Source organism: Dendrobates tinctorius, unplaced genomic scaffold (genome assembly GCF_039654945.1).
Source record: "Dendrobates tinctorius isolate UK_male_01 unplaced genomic scaffold, ASM3965494v1 ptg000103l, whole genome shotgun sequence".
NCBI classification, from domain to species: Eukaryota; Metazoa; Chordata; class Amphibia; order Anura; family Dendrobatidae; genus Dendrobates; species Dendrobates tinctorius.
In genome coordinates, this window is record NW_027361771.1 from 22,674,457 (window position 1) to 22,693,969 (window position 19,513).

At 47.4% G+C, this 19,513-nt stretch overlaps 1 protein-coding gene across 3 annotated transcripts in view; it reads right to left on the reverse strand.

The window, feature by feature from the left end:
* The window catches only part of MBTD1 (mbt domain containing 1), a 106,661-nt gene that overhangs the window by 67,074 nt on the left and 20,074 nt on the right, over positions 1-19,513 (reverse strand). For all 3 annotated transcript variants that reach the window (XM_073588158.1, XM_073588157.1, XM_073588159.1), the window contains exons 6-10: positions 18,325-18,442; positions 16,668-16,802; positions 4,491-4,579; positions 796-1,030; positions 647-702 (exon numbers count right to left, since the gene is read on the reverse strand). In XM_073588158.1, coding sequence (XP_073444259.1) covers positions 647-702; positions 796-1,030; positions 4,491-4,579; positions 16,668-16,802; positions 18,325-18,442 — 633 coding nt within the window. The remainder of the gene's footprint in view (positions 1-646; positions 703-795; positions 1,031-4,490; positions 4,580-16,667; positions 16,803-18,324; positions 18,443-19,513) is intronic.

Below are 19,513 nucleotides of genomic sequence, written 5' to 3' on the forward strand. Positions count from 1 at the left end.
ACCTGCACACCTGGGGCTTATTATGGTGGCCTCTCATTGGTTCTGGGAAAGCTTCTTATAGCCTCAGGAAGCTCCCATCCCTGTCAGTTATACTTTCGCCCTTGGCAGAGTTGTGTTGACCCCTGAGTGTGTTTGTGCTGTGTTCTGGTTGCTTGATACTCTGTGTACGACTTGGTCTGTTCCCTGGATACTGCTTGTTGGATTCTGCTTGGTACCTTCTGTCTGTTTGGATTTGACCCCTGCTTGGCCCCGACTATCCGTTCTGTCTCATCCCTGGTACTTTACTGCCATCTCTGTGTATGACCTCCGTTTTGCCTGACTGAGTATTTCTGTATAGTGTCCTGCCGATCTCTGGAAGCAGGATGCTAAGCCCTGCCCCTTGTAGTCACATGACCGTAGGTCCTTCACTGCTTGATAAACTTCAGCGTCCCCAGGCCCCGTTTGTCTGTACTTTCCGGCCGTACCTGACCCGGGCCCCCCTACAGTGCAGGTGAGTCCCTGTTCAGCGGAGGCTGCACGTCGGCGCCAACAGGACCCTGACAACATGTTTCTTTTAAAAGGGAGTCTGTCTGTCAACACAGAATGACTGGCGATCGGTGCCCTCTTGGGAATGAGGCAGCATATACATTTACAGGTATATATTTACCTTTTTAAATAAATGGGCAGGGGCATCATAATGGGATTCCTGTTTCTTTAAAATATCTATGAGATAAAATAAAGCATTTAAAGTCTAGAATTACCAAAGCACAGGATCCAATAAAAATAGTGTCATAATTAAGTTGTAGTCCTGCATACCTGATCTCTTAAAGCGATGGCCTATACTTCGAGACCAACCAATGTGGTGAATGAGGGGGCTATACATGTGACACCAGAAGTCATCTGTTTTGTCTTCACTTTCCTCATACACAAGTCGTAATCTACCACCAATGACTGTGTCTACCACAGCAACCCGCATCCGGCAAAGATGTGTTTTGTCCACTACCTCTACCTTCATTAAAGGCTTGAATGGATACTGCATACTATCTGATACCTACAAAAAAACAAAACAAAAAAAAACAAAAAAACAGAAGACAATGGTACTGGTGTGAATAAAGGAAATGAGAAATTCAATTAGAAGGGCTCAAGCAATACACCATGTCTGTAACCCCCTCCCAAAAGGCGACTTTCCATTTTTTGCGCTTTAGTTCCCCCTTCTTCCTAGAGCCATAGTGTTTTTATCTTTCTGCAGTTATACAGGACCAGATGTACTTTTCAATGACACCATCCATTTTATTATGTGATGTAGTGTAGTGAAGAGTGAACGTGATTGGATAACATCTTATCCGAGTATGCTCGGGTGTTATCCGATCTGTGAGTGCTCGTATGTTATGCCAGAGTCCCTGCCGGCTGTATGATTGTCTGTTTGTTAGGGAATCCCCACGTGTGTTGAGGCTGTCTAAAGGGCCTGTCACACTAAGCGATATCTCTAGCAATATCGCTATAACTTGTGACGTTATAGCGATATTGCTAGCGATATAGCCATGTCTGATACTTAACCAGCGGGGGAGCGGGTCGTAGGTATCGCTGATTGCGCGAGAACGTCCAGGACTGTTTCTCGTCGTCAGTTTCCTGTGGAGCGACGAGCGTGGAGCCGGGCGGGAGGAAGCAGGATCGCCTAGTGTGACAGGTAAGTAGCGATGTCGCTGGTGAGATCTGCCTGTGTAGCAGCTCACTAGCGACCACTTAGCGATGCACCAGCGATCCTGACCGCGTCATATCGCTGGTCGGGATCGCTGGTGCATCGCTAAGTGTGACAGTACCTTAACAGCCACAAATCATGCAGCCGCAGGGACTTGAACATAATATAATATACCCGAGCATGTTCAGATAAGATGTTATCAGAGCACGTTTGCTCATCACTAATGTACTGGAAAGCAGGAAAATATAAAATGTTGAGAAAATAGCAAAAAAAAAACATATCAATATATAAAAGAATTACTAAGTTTATTTTTTTATTTATGGCTTATAGAGTAAAAATTACCTAGCATAGGATTCTCTAGATCAGCATGATTACTTTTAATATCGCACTTTTTTTTTTTTTTTTTTTTTTAAGAGGCGAGAAAAAAAAAAAAAAAAAAAAAAAAAAAAAAAAATATGAATATTTGTATTGATACTGTTTTGGGTTAAATATGATGTTTTGATCACAACTTAACACAATTTTGCAATACTGCAGCTGCCAAAAAAAATCCCACAATCCTGGAGGTTTGATATTAATCAAACTGGAATAATTTGATACTTTTAAAGTTCGTACTTTCGCAAACATTCAGTTCTCTAATTTGTGTATTTTTTTAAATTACTTAAATTTTAAATGGGAAAAATGGGTTGGCCTGTGTAGACTGGCAAGATGTTTGCTGGCCAGTAGCCTTTTAATAGCTTATCATTTAATGTTGCATATTGTGCAGTGTAAATGGCTCTTTAGATGCAAATCTCAAAATTCTAGCTTTCAAATAACTGCCGCAATATCTAATATATAAAGCTCAATGTGGGTGTGTATGTATGTATGTATGTATGTATGTATGTATGTATGTATGTATGTCCGGAATTGGCATCCGCACTGTCGCAGCTACAGCCACAAAATTTGGCACAGTCACACGTCTGGACCCCGAGAGCATCATAGGCTATGTTGTGAGGCAAAATTTTACCCCCACGCGTTCCAATTCACCAAACAATTTTGCCCCTATCTACGTAATGGGGGAAAAGTGAAAGGAAAAGTGTTGGAGGTAAATTGACAGCTGCCAGATGTGAACAAGGGGGACTTAAAGAATGAGAGTGATGGCGCCAAAGACTATATACCGTACAGTTGCTATGGTGGGGCCCTGACATGGGATACTCATCACACACGGGGATATGAACACACACACAAAATGCGCCACACACTACCACGTGCTTCAACACATATACCACCCTCAGCACACATTTCACCACACATACACCAACCTCACCACATAAAAGTCGAAACACAAAAGTCGCCACTCAAAACTCGCCACGCTGTCCCTGAGCTGTTTAAAAGATGAAAAATGAGCTGTGATTGGTTGCTATCAGCAACAGTTTTCTTTGTAGACAGTTGTGGTAACTGAGGCCTATTATTCTTATCATTTCTATGGTGTTATCGTCCTTCTGTAAAGCTGGAAATAACACAATTTATTACCGTGCCAACACAGACCACCCTCTGACACAGACTGCAGGGGGAGCCCAGTATCACACAGGAAAGGATTAGATACACAGCTCAGCAGGCAGTATCACACAGGAGAGGATTAGACACACAGCTCAGCAGTCAGTATCACACAGGATAGGATTAGATACACGGCTCAGCAGTCAGTATCACACAGGATAGGATTAGATACATAGCTCAGCAGTCAGTATCACACAGGATAGGATTAAATACATAGCTCAGCAGTCAGTATCACACAGGATAGGATTAAGGGCATGTCACACTAAGAGATATCGCTAGCAATATCGCTATAACTAGTGACGTTATAGCGATATTGCTAGCGATATCGCTATGTCTGATACTTACCTACGACCCGCTCCCCGGCTGGTTATCGCTGATCGCGCGAGAACAGGCTGGACTGTTTCTCGTCGTCCGCTTCCTGCTGTGACGACGAGCGACGCGTGGAGCCGGGCGGGAGGACGCAGGATCGCCTGGTGTGACAGGTAAGTAGCGACCCCCGTCCCCAGCGATGTCGCTAGTGAGATCTGCCTATGTGGCAGCTCTCTAGTGACCACTTAGCGATGTACCAGTGATCCTGACCACGTCATATCGCTGGTCGGGATCGCTGGTACATCGCTAAGTGTGGCAGTACCCTTAGATACACAGCTCAGCAGCCAGTATCACACAGGAGATTAGATACATGGCTCAGCAGGCAGTATCACACAGGATAGGATTAGATGCGCAGCTCAGTCAGCACACAGTATCACACAGAATAGGATTAGATACACGGCTCAGCAGTCATTATCACACAGGATAGGATTAGATGCACGGATTTTATGTGCAATATAATGATTATAAATTGTTATAACTAACCACAGTTGGTTACTATGCCCAGGCAACGTCGGGCTCTTCAGCTAGTTCTAAATATAATATGAAGGGTGTAGAAAGTAAAAATTCATGTCCTGATTCTGTTTGGGCATGTTATAATGAGTGTTAAAGGGGGATTCCCATCTCCAATATCCTATCCAATATGTAGTAGGTGTAATAATAAGCTATATTTCTAATTGAAGGTATTTGCAAATAATATTTTTATACCTACTAATTTTGTGATATGCAGCTTAAAGAACCTGTGCCTCACAAAGAAAGATCCTGACCGCTTACCATAATCTCCCCATGAACAACCTCTAGTGATGCCATAGATGAAACAAATAGGTTTAAATGCAAGGATTTTGTCTCCCAAGACTAAATCAGATTTCTCCTAAAATTCTTGCCTGCTTTTCAGTCCCTTATGTTTACCTACCTTTTGCGCAAAATCTGGAGGGAGAGTCTTGGCACCAGTCAGTCTTTTGACTAAAAAAGCTTTCCAATTAGAGTATTTGTGTTGTATCGCTGTATAAAAAATAAAATAAATCAATCAATCAATGACAAGACAAAAACAACAGCAATGTATTTAATTATTCTGGTGGGAAATCAGAAAAGCATTTCAAATAACAGGTGAAATTGATAAGATGTGGTACTGTAATAAGGACGGGAAAGGGAAAGAAGGTGACACTTGCAGGCAACTCTGTGGATGTAGCACCGAGCATTGTGGTGGTCGACTGTGGCTCCAGAGCCAATAACTGCACTCATGATTGCACTGTTCCAATCAACTAATTAATGCAATCCCTTAAAAGCTTCAGCAGTCCTCAAATCCAGATAACGCAATCATCGCTTCCTAGCACAATAAGGCCATAAGAGCGTCTTGCACCCAATCCAGGAGAGCAGTCTCTATTCTTTTTTAATAATCCATGCAGCTCTATTCCATAAAGTCACAGCTATAATCCAGTAATTCCATCTTAACTTCCTAATGCAACTGGACTCAATGTGAAAACAGTGGCTCAATTCTTTGTGGCAATCATGCCTTATACTGCAGCCATTTTTAGACTGGCTACTGTGTATATAATACAGAAGCGGAATTCCACAGCATCAGATAACTGCCACAAATCTGGATTTTTTAATGAAATAAGAATAAAGGATTTTTTAAAAATTAGTTTTTTTTTCCTACGAGCCATTACTTTAAAAAGGAGTAGCACTTAGCGAAACCGTCAAAAATCTAGGGCTGGCATTCTTACTTGTGGGCAGTTGTAGAATGGTGGTTTTTACTAAATGTAAGTTAGTGTTCAAAAGCGCACCTAATGCCCCCAGAAAGGGCCAGACTTTCCATCAGCACTTCTGGATTTTGGGATCCCACAATCCTCCATGGCCCAGGAGCTGCCATGTACTTTACTAAGGGGTTACAGAATTTTAAACAGCTGTAATGATGTGGTCATTCGGTTACAGCTTATTACAGAATGAAACAGCGCTGGGTTACTGGAAAGCGTAAGATCTCGCTCTTTCACTGCGAGAGGGATTGAGGCGGATTGTGGGAACACGGATCTCACAACCCAGAAGTGCGGCCTTGACTATAACAAAGCCCTTCTCGGGGGGCATTAGAAGCCATTGTACTTCCAACTTATATTTCATTAAGTCACCACATTGAAACTGCCCACTCTTAAATTAAAAGGGCAACTTCAGTTTTGTTATAGGAACTCTTTAATTAAAAAAAGGAGATTTTTGTGTACTCACCGTAAAATCTCTTTCTCTTAGCCTTTAATTGGGGGACACAGAACCTTGGGTGTTATGCTGCTGTCCACTAGGAGGCGACACTATGCATAATCTGAAAAAGATTAACTTTGGCTCCTCCTCTGCAGTATATACCCCTGGACGGCGTCAGCCTTCTCCAGTTTTGTGCCAAAGCATAAGGAGGAACGTAACCAAATAACATAACCATGCCTGTAAGAAGGCTACTATGTATGAGCTCAAAGAACAATATGAGAACTCAACAGGAAACAACGGCCCGTAAGGGCAACAGGGTGGGAGCTGTGTCCCCCAATTAAAGGCTAAGAGAAAGAGATTTTACGGTGAGTACACAAAAATCTCCTTTACTCTGTCGCCTAATTGGGGGACACAGAACCTTGGGACGTCCCAAAGCAGTCCCTGGGTGGGAAGCAGTGGACGAATATTGTGCTGAAATTCCCCTAGACTTGGGGTACTGCCGCCTACAGAACCAGTCTACCCAGGCTCGCATCCGCTGAGGACTGGGTATGAACACTGTAGTGTTTCGTAAACGTGTGTAGGCTAGTCCAAGTGGCCGCCTTGCACACTTGTTGTGCCGAAGCCTGATGCCGAATGGCCCAGGAGGCCCCTACTGCCCGTGTAGAGTGTGCCGTGATACCGGCCGGAAGAGGGGAACTGTTAAGTCGGTAGGCCTCATGTATGGTGGACCTGATCCACCTGGCAAGGGTAGCCTTGGAAGCCGGCAACCCCTTGCGACTACCTTCCGGAAGAATGAAGAGGGAATCAGATTTCCGGAAAGGTGCAGTCCTGGACACGTAAATTCGCAATGCTCTGACGAGGTCAAGCGTATGCAGAGCCTTCTCCACTCTATGAACCGGAACCGGGCAAAGGGAAGGCAGTGAAATCTCCTCATTAAGGTGAAAGTTGGACACAACCTTCGGAAGGAAGGATGGTACCGTGCGGAGAACCACCTTGTCCTGGTGAAAGGCTAGGAAAGGCCGTCTGCAGGAAAGTGCTGACAATTCCGACACTCTGCGTAACGAGGTGATCGCCACTAGAAAAACCACTTTATGAGACAGAATGGAGAGTGGAACTCCTCTAAGAGGTTCGAAGGGTGGAGCTTGCAATGCTGTCAGGACCAGATTGAGGTCCCACGTATCCAGCGGACGTTTGTAGGGAGGAACCAATCGGGAAACTCCCTGGATGAAAGTCCTTACTTGCGGTTTAATAGCAATGCGCTTTTGAAAAAGGACTGAAAGCGCCGACACCTGACTCTTAAGCGAACTTAAGGATAGCTTGGCATCTAGGCCCGATTGAAGAAAACCTAGTACCTTCGGGAGGGAATAAGGGAGTGGGACTTGTCCATGAGATTCGCACCAAGAAAAGAAAGCTCTCCAGGTACGATAATAGAGCTTGGCAGAGGCAGGCTTCCTTGCCCTGATCATAGTTGTAATGACTGCCGGTGAAAAACCTGCCTGGGTTAGAATCCAGGTTTCAAGGGCCATGCCGTCAAATTGAGGGCCCCTGAATTCTGGTGGAAGAACGGACCTTGAGACAGAAGGTCGTGATGGTCGGGTAGACGCCAGGGGGCGTCTGCCGTAAGTTGGACGATGTCGGCGTACCAAGTACGTCTGGGCCAGTCTGGCGCGATGAGGATGGTCGGAACTCCCTCTTGCTTGATCTTCCTCACGACCCTGGCGATTAGGGGGAGGGGTGGAAAAATGTACAGGAGTCGGAACTGGGACCAGTCCTGGACCAGGGCATCCGCTCCGAGCGACCGCGGGTCGTGTGTCCTGGCCATGAAGTTGGGAACCTTGGTATTGAGATGGGATGCCATTAGGTCCACATCCGGGGTTCCCCAGCGTTGACAGATCTGGTAAAAAAATCTCGGGATGGAGAGACCACTCCCCCGAGTCCATTCCTTGCCTGCTGAGGAAGTCGGCTTCCCAGTTTTCTACACCCTGAATGTGTACCGCAGAAAGTACCGACCTTGTGTCTTCCGCCCAGCGGAGGATATGAGCCACTTCTCTCATCGCCTGGGCGCTGCGGGTCCCGCCTTGGTGGTTCACGTATGCCACAGCCGTGGCATTGTCCGACTGTATCCGTATGTGCGAGGCTGCAAGCAAGTGATGAAAGGCTCTCAGTGCCAAGAGAATGGCCCTGATTTCCAGAACATTGATGGGCAATGTCACTTCCCTCGGTGACCACTTGCCCTGTGCCCTGTGATGTAGGTGCACCGCCCCCCAGCCTGTCAGGCTTGCATCGGTAGTCAGGATCTTCCATTGTCCTGAGAGGAATGGCTTCCCTCGTGTAAGCGACGTTGGTTTGAGCCACCAATGCAGGGACCTCCTGGTTGATGACGTCAACCTGAACTCCCTGTCGAGGGAGAAGGGGTTCCTGTCCCAAGATCTGAGCATGGCTAGTTGAAGGACCCTGAGGTGAAACTGGGCAAATGGCACTGCCTCTATTGCTGCTGCCATCCGGCCGAGGACTCTCATGGCAAACCGGAGAGATCGAGGAGGACTGCGAAGGAGTGTGCGAACTCCCAGACGGATGGCCAGTGTCTTGTCCTTGGGAAGGAGCACCAGGCCCCTGGCGGTGTCGAATACCATTCCCAGGAATGTTAGAGTCCGAGTTGGGATGGTCGACGATTTCTGTAGGTTGACTAGCCATCCCAGGCGACTCAGAGTGTCTAGAGTGATTGAGACACTGACCTCGCAGTCTTTGAAAGTGGGAGACTTGACGAGGAGGTCGTCCAGGTACGGGACGACTAGGATGCCTCTTGAGTGCAGGACGTCCATGGTGGCCGCCATGACTTTGGTGAACATTCTTGGAGCCGTGGCGAGCCCGAACGGAAGGGCGACAAACTGGTAGTGGTTTTGGTTGACCGCGAACCTGAGAAACCTTTGGTGGGCGGGAGCAATTGGTATGTGGAGATACGCATCCTGTATGTCTATGGAGGCGAGGTATTCTCCCTGCTCCATGGATGCAATGATGGACCGGAGGGACTCCATGCGGAAATGACGGACCCGTACGTAATTGTTGAGCTGTTTTAGGTCCAGTATGGGTCGGACGCCACCTCCTTTCTTGGGGACTACGAACAAATTTGAGTAGAATCCTCGGAATCTCTCGTTCGCGGGAACTTGCACCACAACTCCTGATTGAAGGAGAGAGGAAACCGCTTGGTGGAAAACACGAGCCTTTTCTGGTGGTGTTGGAGGAACAGAAAGGAAGAACCGGTTCAGTGGAACGGAAGTGAACTCTATCTTGTATCCGGAAGACACTATTTCCCTGACCCACCTGTCTTCTGTAATAGGCAGCCAGACTTGCTGAAAGAGTAAAAGTCGGCCGCCTACTGGTGGGGTGTCTTCCGGAGGTCTCGAGTCATGATGAAGTGAAGTTCTGGGGTTTTCCTCCCTTGGGTTTCGCTTGGCCTGCTTTCGACTGCCAAGCCCTGTCCGGTTGCTGCTGAGTCCGTGGGTTGTCTCTGCGTGGAGAACGGTTGCGGTTTTGCACTGGGCGCGAAACGGACCAGCCTGAGGAATTCCGAAAGGATCGGAATCGCGTCTGGTTTCTTCGTTTAAACGTGCGTTTCGGTTTTAGTTGAGGGAGAGAGGTACTCTTACCCCCAGTGGCATTGGCTATCATGGTGTCCAACTTTTCGCCGAAAAGTCTTCCAGTAAAATACGGAAGTCGCGTGAGGGACTTCTTTGAGGCCGCATCCGCTTTCCATTCTCGCAGCCAGAGGATGCGTCGGATCGTGATGGCGTTTGATGCTATTCCCGCTACACCTCTGGCGGAATCCAGGGCTGCATGAATCATGTAGTCTGCTACCACTGCCATCTGGACCGCTTGGTCCGAGAGTTCAGGATTTGAAGCCTGAAGACCCTCCTGTAGTTTTTTGGCCCAAGCCAGGATGGCCTTGGATGCCCAAACTGAAGCAAATGCAGGGCCCAGAGAGGCGCCTGCCGCTTCGAAAATAGAACGAGCCATGCGTTCTACTTGCCGGTCTGCTGCGTCCCTGAGGGTTGAGCTATCCGGCAGAGAGAGTAAAGTCTGCGCTGCTAGCCTAGAAACTGGAGGGTCCACTTCAGGTGGATCTGTCCATTGTTTGGTGTCTTTCTGTGGGAAGGGGTACTTCGCTTCCAAATATTTGCGATTAGCGAATTTTTTGTCAGGCTGCGCAAACTGTTTGGTAAGTATTTTCTCAAACTCATCGTGATTAGGGAAGACCTTAGGTGGTTTTTGAACACTTTCAATGCAAATCCTATGTTCTGGGACTTCCGGGGGCGACTCTGGAATTTTAAGCACCCGATGAATGGCAGAAATTATGTCCTCAACTAGCGCTGTATTGCTAGGGGGAGAAGGTACCACGGACCTGACCGTTTCATTATCTGAGTCGGAGTCACAGATGCCCTCCGAATCCTGTGCCTCGCTAAGGTGATCCCTGGAGGGCGACCTGGGGCGGGGGTCTTCTGTGATGGGGGATCCCTGTGGTAAATTGCACTGTCTGTCTGTGGCAGGGGACTGCCCAGGAGACCTGGAATGACGCTGTCTCTCCCTAGAGGGGGACGACCTTGTGCTATAGTGCGACTTAGGTGATCGAGACCTGTGGGTCCGCTTACGTCTGTGAGAGTCGGAAGCAACATGTTCCTGAGACAAGCTGTCCATTTGCTGTGTACCGTCCATAGTCGGGGCCCGACTCTGCAGAGCTTGCAGTAATGTAGCAGTTAGGTTGTCTATGGACTGTGACATAGACTGAGACATCTGAGTTGCCCATTCCGGCGTGGCCTGTGACACTGAAGCGTCAGTAGGGACTCCCTGGGGTTCTGACCCAGAGTTCTGGATGCAGTCCCGGCAGTGCGGATACGTGCTGCCACTAGGGAGCGTGGCTTTGCAGGCTGTGCAGAATGCATAGAAACATTCCTGCCTGGTTCTCTTCCTTGAGCCCGGCATAGTGCACAGAGGCTGGCTATAAGGGATCGTACAGGGGTGGCTACGCAGAGGAAACCCACAGAAAGCCTTATAGGAAGTATAGATTCACAGCTGAGTAATGAGAACCCAGCTGTGAGCTTACCCCACCGGTGTGCCCCTAGGTCCAGCGCCGACAGATCCAAGTTCTGTGCCCCCCGGAGACCGCTGTGATGCTCCTCTCCTGGATCTCATCCAGAAAAAATGGCCAACGGGGCTCTGAGGAGAGGGAGGAAGGGGCGGAGAGCTGAAAAGGGCGCGCTGGGCTGTGTAAAAACGCGCCCTTTCTGCCTCAATCCGCCCCTTCTATGACACTCCAGCGTGTCATTTTGGTCATCTGGGGGGCGGGCCGGGGGGCGGGGAAAAGGCGGCGGCTTCAGCTAGGCCGAAGCCGCGGCCTAAATTAGAAGCCTGATGCCCAGGAGGGCTCCAAAGCGGCGCGGTAGTCCGGGGGGAGGGCGGATTTGTACCAGACCCCCCCCACAATGGTCGACTGGATAGCGATGGGGGTAGCAGGGGTAGTGGTTTTTGTATGGGATGCCCCTGAAGCGCTATGGAGCCGCTGCTGTTGCAGAGACAGGGACGCAGAAAAACCCTGTCTCTGCTGTGCCATCCAGTCCGCACCCTCCCACGCCACGAGAAGTGGTGAGTTCTCCTTCAATGGAAGTCTTCAAACAGAGGCTGGACAGACATCTGACTGGGATGATTTAGCGAATCCTGCTTTGAGCAGGGGGTTGGACCAGATGGCCCAGGAGGTCCCTTCCAACTCTACGATTCTATGATTCTCCCCCGGCCCCAACAGGATCCCTCAGCCAGCCTGGGGTCCCTGGAAGCTGCAAAATGCCGCCTGATCTCCGACCCTACCTGAGGCGTCTCAACCTAATACCCCCTGCGGGGGATTAGGGAGGGTGCGTCTGTCACCGTCAGGGGTCTTCATCCTCGCCTCAACCTCAACCCAGACCCCTTAAAGGGGTTGGGGAAGGAGGGGGGTCTCGACCTCGAACCAGGACCCGAGGGACTGGGGAGGGAGCGACATGGGGAAAAAACCACCTCGACCTCAACCGGGTACCCCTAATAGGGGACCGAGGAGGGAGCCATGCCGGGAGTCTCGCTGGAGACCCACTTTTCTTCATCTGTATTTCCGTGAAAAAAAGGAAAAAAAACGGAAGAAAAAAGGTGTGCCTCCTTGCGACACTAAGCAAAAACTGGAGAAGGCCGACGCCGTCCAGGGGTGTATACTGCAGAGGAGGAGCCAAAGTTAATCTTTTTCAGATTATGCATAGTGTCGCCTCCTAGTGGACAGCAGCATAACACCCAAGGTTCTGTGTCCCCCAATTAGGCGACAGAGTAAATCAAGCCTGATCAAAGTTTTAGTCGCCTGAACAAAGGAAAGATGAGAGCTCTGTGTGCTCCTGGCGTGGTACTGTGTTCATTAGCTCATATTTCAGCACAACATCGGTCCTGCACTTATTTACTCTTTATTGGCTTTCTTCCTTATCTGTAGCCCATAGACTTTGCCCAATCAGAAACTGTAGATGCCTTAACTGCTCGCCACATTGTGGACCTGTGTGTAACCCACTGCCCTTCCCTAACATTAAGAGAAGGGAGTGCACAGAGAAAAGTCAGAACTGAGCCGAAGCTTTAGGCCAGAATCACACATGTGTAGGGTCGGTGGGCCGGACTGGGGGGTGGTCCCTCTGTATACCGCGCAGAGACGTAACAGAAACACGATGAGGCAAGTGTCGGGTACAACAGGTCCAAGTTTATTCTCTTGCCATCCGCCTGACGGCCTCCGAAGTACACCGCACTTCAATTTACTTCACTTATCGGCCCTCCGTTTCCAGGGCCGCTTCACACACACCGTACTTTACACCGGGGACGTACATATACGCACCGTCCCCTCTTCACTCTTCGACGCTCCTGTCAGATCCGTCACTGTGGCTGCCCTAGGCCTGTAACCAACAGTACTTCTACTGATCAGTCGTCTCTCTCGATACGGTATGCTTTACCTCAGTGTCTCGTCTATACTGCGGTACTTTTGTGTCAGGACCACCCCCCTGACTTTCTCTCTCCTCAGTCCCCCTGGTTTAGTTTTCCTCACAGTGCACAAACTGTCGTAGTCCTCCTGTCACTGGAGCTCTCCCTGGGGACTGGAACTTTCTGGAACCCAAATTTATATCATTCCCGGTTCCCTGTAACTCCGCCCCCCCACGACCAACAGATTCCTAAGCCCTAAGCTGATGTCAAGTCCTTTGCTCACACTCCTCCCTGCCCTCTAATGGTCAACCCAAGGTACTGCACGTCCACTACACTTTCTCAGCCGTTTCCCCACTGTAGTAACTGACAGCTGTCTAAACTGTGCAAACCTATCTTTCTCTATTCTGACAAGTCTGTCCGTCCGGTCACCTTCCCTACACATGCAAGAAACTTGGACAAGTCTCGGATCGTAATACCTGGCACTCGGACCGCTCTCGAGTGCCGGGTATTAAGATGCGAGACTCGTCTGAGTTTCTCGCATGTGTGATCCCAGCCTTAATGGAATTGTAGCACTCTGGCTGCACATTTTTTGTGTTTTTTTTAAAAAAAAAAAACCACAACACTTTCTTTACTCACCCTCCCCAGGTCTCTGCCGCTGCAGCCAATAACGAAGCTCAGCAGCTCTTGAGGTCAACTCTGGCAGAGCTGTTGAGCACAGTTGTTGGCTGATGTGGAGCCTCAGCAACAGACCCAGAGATGGTAAAGCAAAGTTTGGTATTCAAAACAAACTTCAGCCTAGAAAAGGGTTTCTGTAATTAAAAAAAAAAAAAAATAAAATTTTGAAAATGGCCTTTGTGTTTAGGAATGAAGGTGTACACACGCTTTACTGCAGGAGATAAAATATTTAAATGGACATGCCTTCATAAACTATAAGGTTTCCATAGTGTTATTTGTAATCCTGACAGTACCCGCTACTGAATGAGACGGTGGATCTGCACCTCAGTACTGCCCCCTCGCTTATGTGATGTAACGCAACATATCAGGACATAATGCACTGCACAAGCACGGACGTATGTATCTTTCTGTCTGACACATGAAAGTACACATTATGCAATCTTCTGACAGTACTTTCAGCTTCTTTATTTCATGTCCAGGAGCATTTACAGAGCTATCTGTATATATAATCGTCTTATCATGTCTGTCTGTAACCGAAATCCCACGTTGCTGATTGGTCGAGGCCGGCCGGGGCCAATCAGCGACAAGCGCACCACGCAGGCGCAGTCTGGAATTCGAAGGCCTCAAGCCACCGCTATCTCCCGACGGTTGCCGCGGCTCATCTCCGGGGAGGGGAGCAGGGATGTCACAGATCATTCTTACCCCCCCCCTCCTGGCGCGGTTTCTGCAGCCTCCCCGCTTCTCCATGGTCTCCCTTCCTGCCTTCAGCGGTCACGTGATACCGCTCATTAAACTCATGAATATGCACATATTCATGAGTGTAATGAGCGGTATCACGTGACCACTGAAGGCAGGAAGGGAGACCATGGAGAAACAGGGCTGCAGAGACCGTGCCAGAAGGGGGTAGGTAGAGCGATATTCACCTGTCCCCCAGTCCATCGCTGCTCACTCATCGCTGTCTGCTGCGTCCTCTATCTGTGACGTTTAGCCAACAGAGGGCGTGGTGACGTTACTAGTGCGCGCCGTGCCCTCTGCTGCCTGAACGTTACTGACAGTCGACGTGGCAGACAGGGGTGAGCAGCGATGGACTGGGGGACAGGTGAATATCTCAGGTGCCGGGTCCTGAGCAGGAGAGGAGAGTATGGCATTTTTTGCAGCAGCAGCATATGGGGGCATAATCTATGGAGGCAGTATATGGGGGCATAGTCTATGGAGCAGCATATGGGGGCATATTCTATGGAGCAGCATATGGGGGCATATTCTATGGATTGTGAATTGGCCATATTCTAGAAAACCCGATGCGTTAGAATCAGGCCACCATCTAGTGACTAATAAAGAAGCTGAGAAATTAGAAGGCATGGCTCACAAGTGGAGAAAGGGGCACGCAGAGCTCTGGTACACTGACTGTAGATGCTCAGCAGGGGCTGGCCATGTCCCTGATCTTGGGCTGCAGGGAAGAAGAGGTTATCAGGGTACATGCTGTTACTAGAAGCCAGGAGCAGGCCATACCCCTGATCTGTGACGTGACTTCCCAGAAGGGAAAGAGCACTGAGCCGCGGATCCACAATCCCATTTAATGGCACGTACTGTCAGGGTTACAAGAAACACTATGGACGTTACCTTTATAGTTTATGAAGTCACGTCCATTTCCAGTTTCTTACCGCCCCAGAGTATCCTTTTAAATCGGATTTGTCAACAAAAGCACAATATGATGAGGCTGGTATATACACTCACTGGCCACTTTATTAGGTACACCTGTCCAACTGTGTGTTAAGACTTAATTTCTAATCAGCCAATCACATGGCGGCAACTCAGTGCATTTAGGCATGTAGACATGGTCAAGACAATCTCCTGCAGTTCAAACCGAGCATCAGTATGGGGAAGAAAGGTGATTTGAGTGCCTTTGAACGTGGCATGATTGTTGGTGCCAGAAGGGCTGGTCTGAGTATTTCAGAAACTGCTGATCTACTGGGATTTTCACGCACAACCATCTCTAGGGTTTACAGAGAATGGTCCGAAAAAGAAAAAAAATCCAGTGAGCGGCAGTTCTGTGGCCGGAAATGCCTTGTTGATGCCAGAGGTCAGAGGAGAATGGGCAGACTGGTTCGAGCTGATAGAAAGGCAACAGTGACTCAAATTGCCACCCGTTACAACCAAGGTAGGCAGAAGAGCATCTCTGAACGCACAGTGCGTCGAACTTTGAGGCAGATGGGCTACAGCAGCAGAAGACCACACCGGGTACCACTCCTCTCAGCTAAGAACAGGAAACTGAGGCTACAATTTGCACAAGCTCATCGAAATTGGACAGTAGAAGATTGGAAAAACGTTGCCTGGTCTGATGAGTCTCGATTTCTGCTGCGACATTCGGATGGTAGGGTCAGAATTTGGCGTAAACAACATGAAAGCATGGATCCATCCTGCCTTGTATCAACGGTTCAGGCTGGTGGTGGTGGTGTCATGGTGTGGGGAATTTTTTCTTGGCACTCTTTGGGCCCCTTGGTACCAATTGAGCATCGTTGCAATGCCACAGCCTACCTGAGTATTGTTGCTGACCATGTCCATCCCTTTATGACCACAATGTACCCAACATCTGATGGCTACTTTCAGCAGGATAATGCGCCATGTCATAAAGCTCGAATCATCTCAGATTGGTTTCTTGAACATGACAATGAGTTTACTGTACTCAAATGGCCTCCTCAGTCACCAGATCTCAATCCAATAGAGCATCTTTGGGATGTGGTGGAACGGGAGATTCGCATCAGGGATGTGCAGCCGACAAATCTGCACCAACTGTGTGATGCCATCATGTCAATATGGTCCAAAATCTCTGAGGAATGCTTCCAGCACCTTGTTGAATCTCTGCCACGAAGAATTGAGGCAGTTCTGAAGGCAAAAGGGGGTCCAACCCGTTACTAGCATGGTGTACCTAATAAAGTGGCCAGTGAGTGTATACACACGTCAGAATGTGTGCATAATGCTATGGGAAAGTTTTCCTGCCTGATATTTAAAATGAGAATTTTAATGCCTAGAGTAGACAGCCATGTTGATGTAAATTTTCAACATAGGTTTTCCTAATTTGAATACCAATTAAATAACATACAGCCATTTATACAAAGATTTACAAAGAACACCATATTAAGTCTAAGATATATTTAATAATGTATGTACGGTAATATGCATTGTAACATAAGAAATGGTATGTCCTTGAGAGTTTATCATTGCATCAATAAAAATATACCCCTGAATTTTGTACACATACTTTGGGGAGGGACAAGGGGCTTTCCACTGCTTGCACACCAGCCCACTGGGTGGACATCACTACTGCAGATATTGCACCAGAAGTCAAGGCTGGCATCATTTTCAAAGCCTTCATACCTCAGCAAGGCATTGTAACCTGAAAATAAAAATCAAAAACTCACACAAAATATATATGAAAAGGATATTTATTTTTCATTTGAGGCGTAACATTATTTAAAGGGATTTCCAGTCCACTCTGTGCGACTGCAGACTTGTGAATCCTGACACTGCGCGCTGGCAGGAATCACTGGTGCATGTGACCCCACATATGCGATCTGCATACTTCCGGCCACATTCTGACTAGACATGTCCAGCCAGTGACAGCATGTAAGCAAATTGTATACTTGAGATCTAGCGGCTTCTAGCTACTTGCACCAGAGAAACCTGACTGCAGACTTGTGAATCCTCACCCCACATGCGGACTTAAACCCCAAGCATGGAAAATAACTTTAGTGTAGATATAAATCCATTAAAGGGATTGTCTGGCTCTTAAGGCTACAAGTCTGCAGCCACTATGTCTGCAGAATTATGGATCTTAACATCACAGTGCACTGTGGGGATTCTCCAGTACCAACACCGGGAGGTCATGTGACCGCAAGTATGTGATTTGATTTGCATAATTCAGTCTACATTTTGACTAGACTTGTCCGGCCTCGCTAAATAAACTTGCACTGATTGAGGCCAAACACACGTCTAGTTGGCACGTGACAGCATACATGACATTTGCACACTTGCAGTTATGCGCCCGTTGCTCCCAGCACCGGAGAATCCTTACAGCGCAGTGTGCATGATGTGAGGATTCACAAGTCTGCAGTTACAGAGTGACTGCAGACTTGTAGCCCAAGGCCAAGCATGCCATCTACATAACTCTCACTGTTCCTGGTTTTTTTCTTTTTGATATTTATTTAAAAAAATACAAGTCCTCATTTTACAATTGACCACACTGAACAGTATATGTATGCATGTCATATGGAAACATTGTGTTAATTAAGCAGTCACACGCTGTGAAAAAAAGACAATTATGGATTGACAAGGACAGTTAGAGGAGGTATTAAAGGAGGATTCCACTACTTTTATATTGATATTCTGTCCTTCGTACAGGGCATCAGTGTCACTTCGGTGGGGACAGACATCTGGCACCCTCACCAATTAGTTGTTTAAAATACTAGTGGCAGCCAGATTTTGGCAATTGTGGAGCTGAACAGGACAGCTTCATCAGCAGTGCTGTGGCTGCTTCCGAGTGCTGCAGATTTGCCCATATTCAAATGCTGTTCAGCTCCATAAGTTCTAACATCAGGCTCCAAACATCACTCAGAATAGGGTTGCTGCACACCAAACGACCCTATATTGTTGACCTACTATAATGATTGCTCATCAATATAAAAGTACTGGAACAATCATTTATGCATTTTTTTTTTTTTTTTTTTTTATAGCTTGCATATGAGGGTGCACATTTATCCACCAAACTTTCCTAGCTGTCCCCCAGCTCACATGAGGCCTGGCTGGGCACATGGTAATGGGTGAATGTTTATTTTTACATGAATCGCACCAGTAGAGTTCACGTATTCCGTACTCGCAGTGAGCTGACGCACAATGAATGAAGAACACTAAGTACTGACCTGCTAATTTCACGATGACCGCAATCCAGAACACTTTTGGAGATAAACTGTTATCGGTGTTGAGAACTTCTACTCTTACACCTTCTGAAATGTCCCCCCAGCAGTTCCCCATTGGCGCCTGTAAAAGAAGGCCATCATTTCAAGTTTACAATACTTGCTGCACATACGGTTAGAAAGGCACCCAAGACTTTTCAGATGGAATTAGAAATCTAATGTGTTGACAAGTAAATGAAAATTTCAGGTGCATGCAATACAGGTCCTATGGCTAGATGCAGGTTAAAAGACTAAGATCTTTGAATATAGAAGAAGTTGCAAAGATGTGTGGTAATGGGTGCAGTGTATAACGCAGCCACAAGCACGAACACACACACACAAATGCTTATAATGCTATAATATATAAATATTATATTATATATACACACAAACACATACATACATACATACATACATACATACACACACACATATATATAAAATTATAAAGGGGTAAATTTTTCAGGTGCAACCTACAACAGAATCCCTGCGGAGTACAATGATTGTATGCAGCGGTTACATCATGTCAACATGTCTCCATTGCACCCAATCAGAAAACACGGTGGCAAGCACTAGAGTAGTGGTGTGCAGGTACAGCTTCAGTTGTTGTTCATCAGGGAGCCGCTTTTCACCTCTCATTTGTGGGCTGCTTTTTTTTTCCTTAGCTTTTTTTTTTTAGACCTCTATGGTGAGTCTCAGGGTATGTGCACACAATTTTTTTTTTTTTAGATGCATGCGAACCCACTGAAATTTTCAGAAGGACACTCTTGACACCAGTAAATTTTGGCAAGAGTGGAAAAAAAAGGGCGCCAGGTAGAATAAGCAGGTACATGCCTCTGTAAGCAACATGTTTTTTTTTTTAATTTAAAAGACCCAGATACCCCGTTTACGTGCACAACAGAAACATACCAGTAATGTAATCGCATGATCCATTCATTTTCTATCACTACCTCCTGATCCAATCCACCAATCACTCATTAACTAGTAGGTCTGCTTCTTACTGGTACCACTGAACCCAGAATCCCCCAACTGTTTATATCCTTATTCACAGCTCAATATCTCTACAGTTCTGGTAGTATGTGCAGGTTTTCATTTCCTTCCCTGCTATGTAAACTGGTAAATTGCAAACTGCAACGCCTTTCACTAAGCACACGTC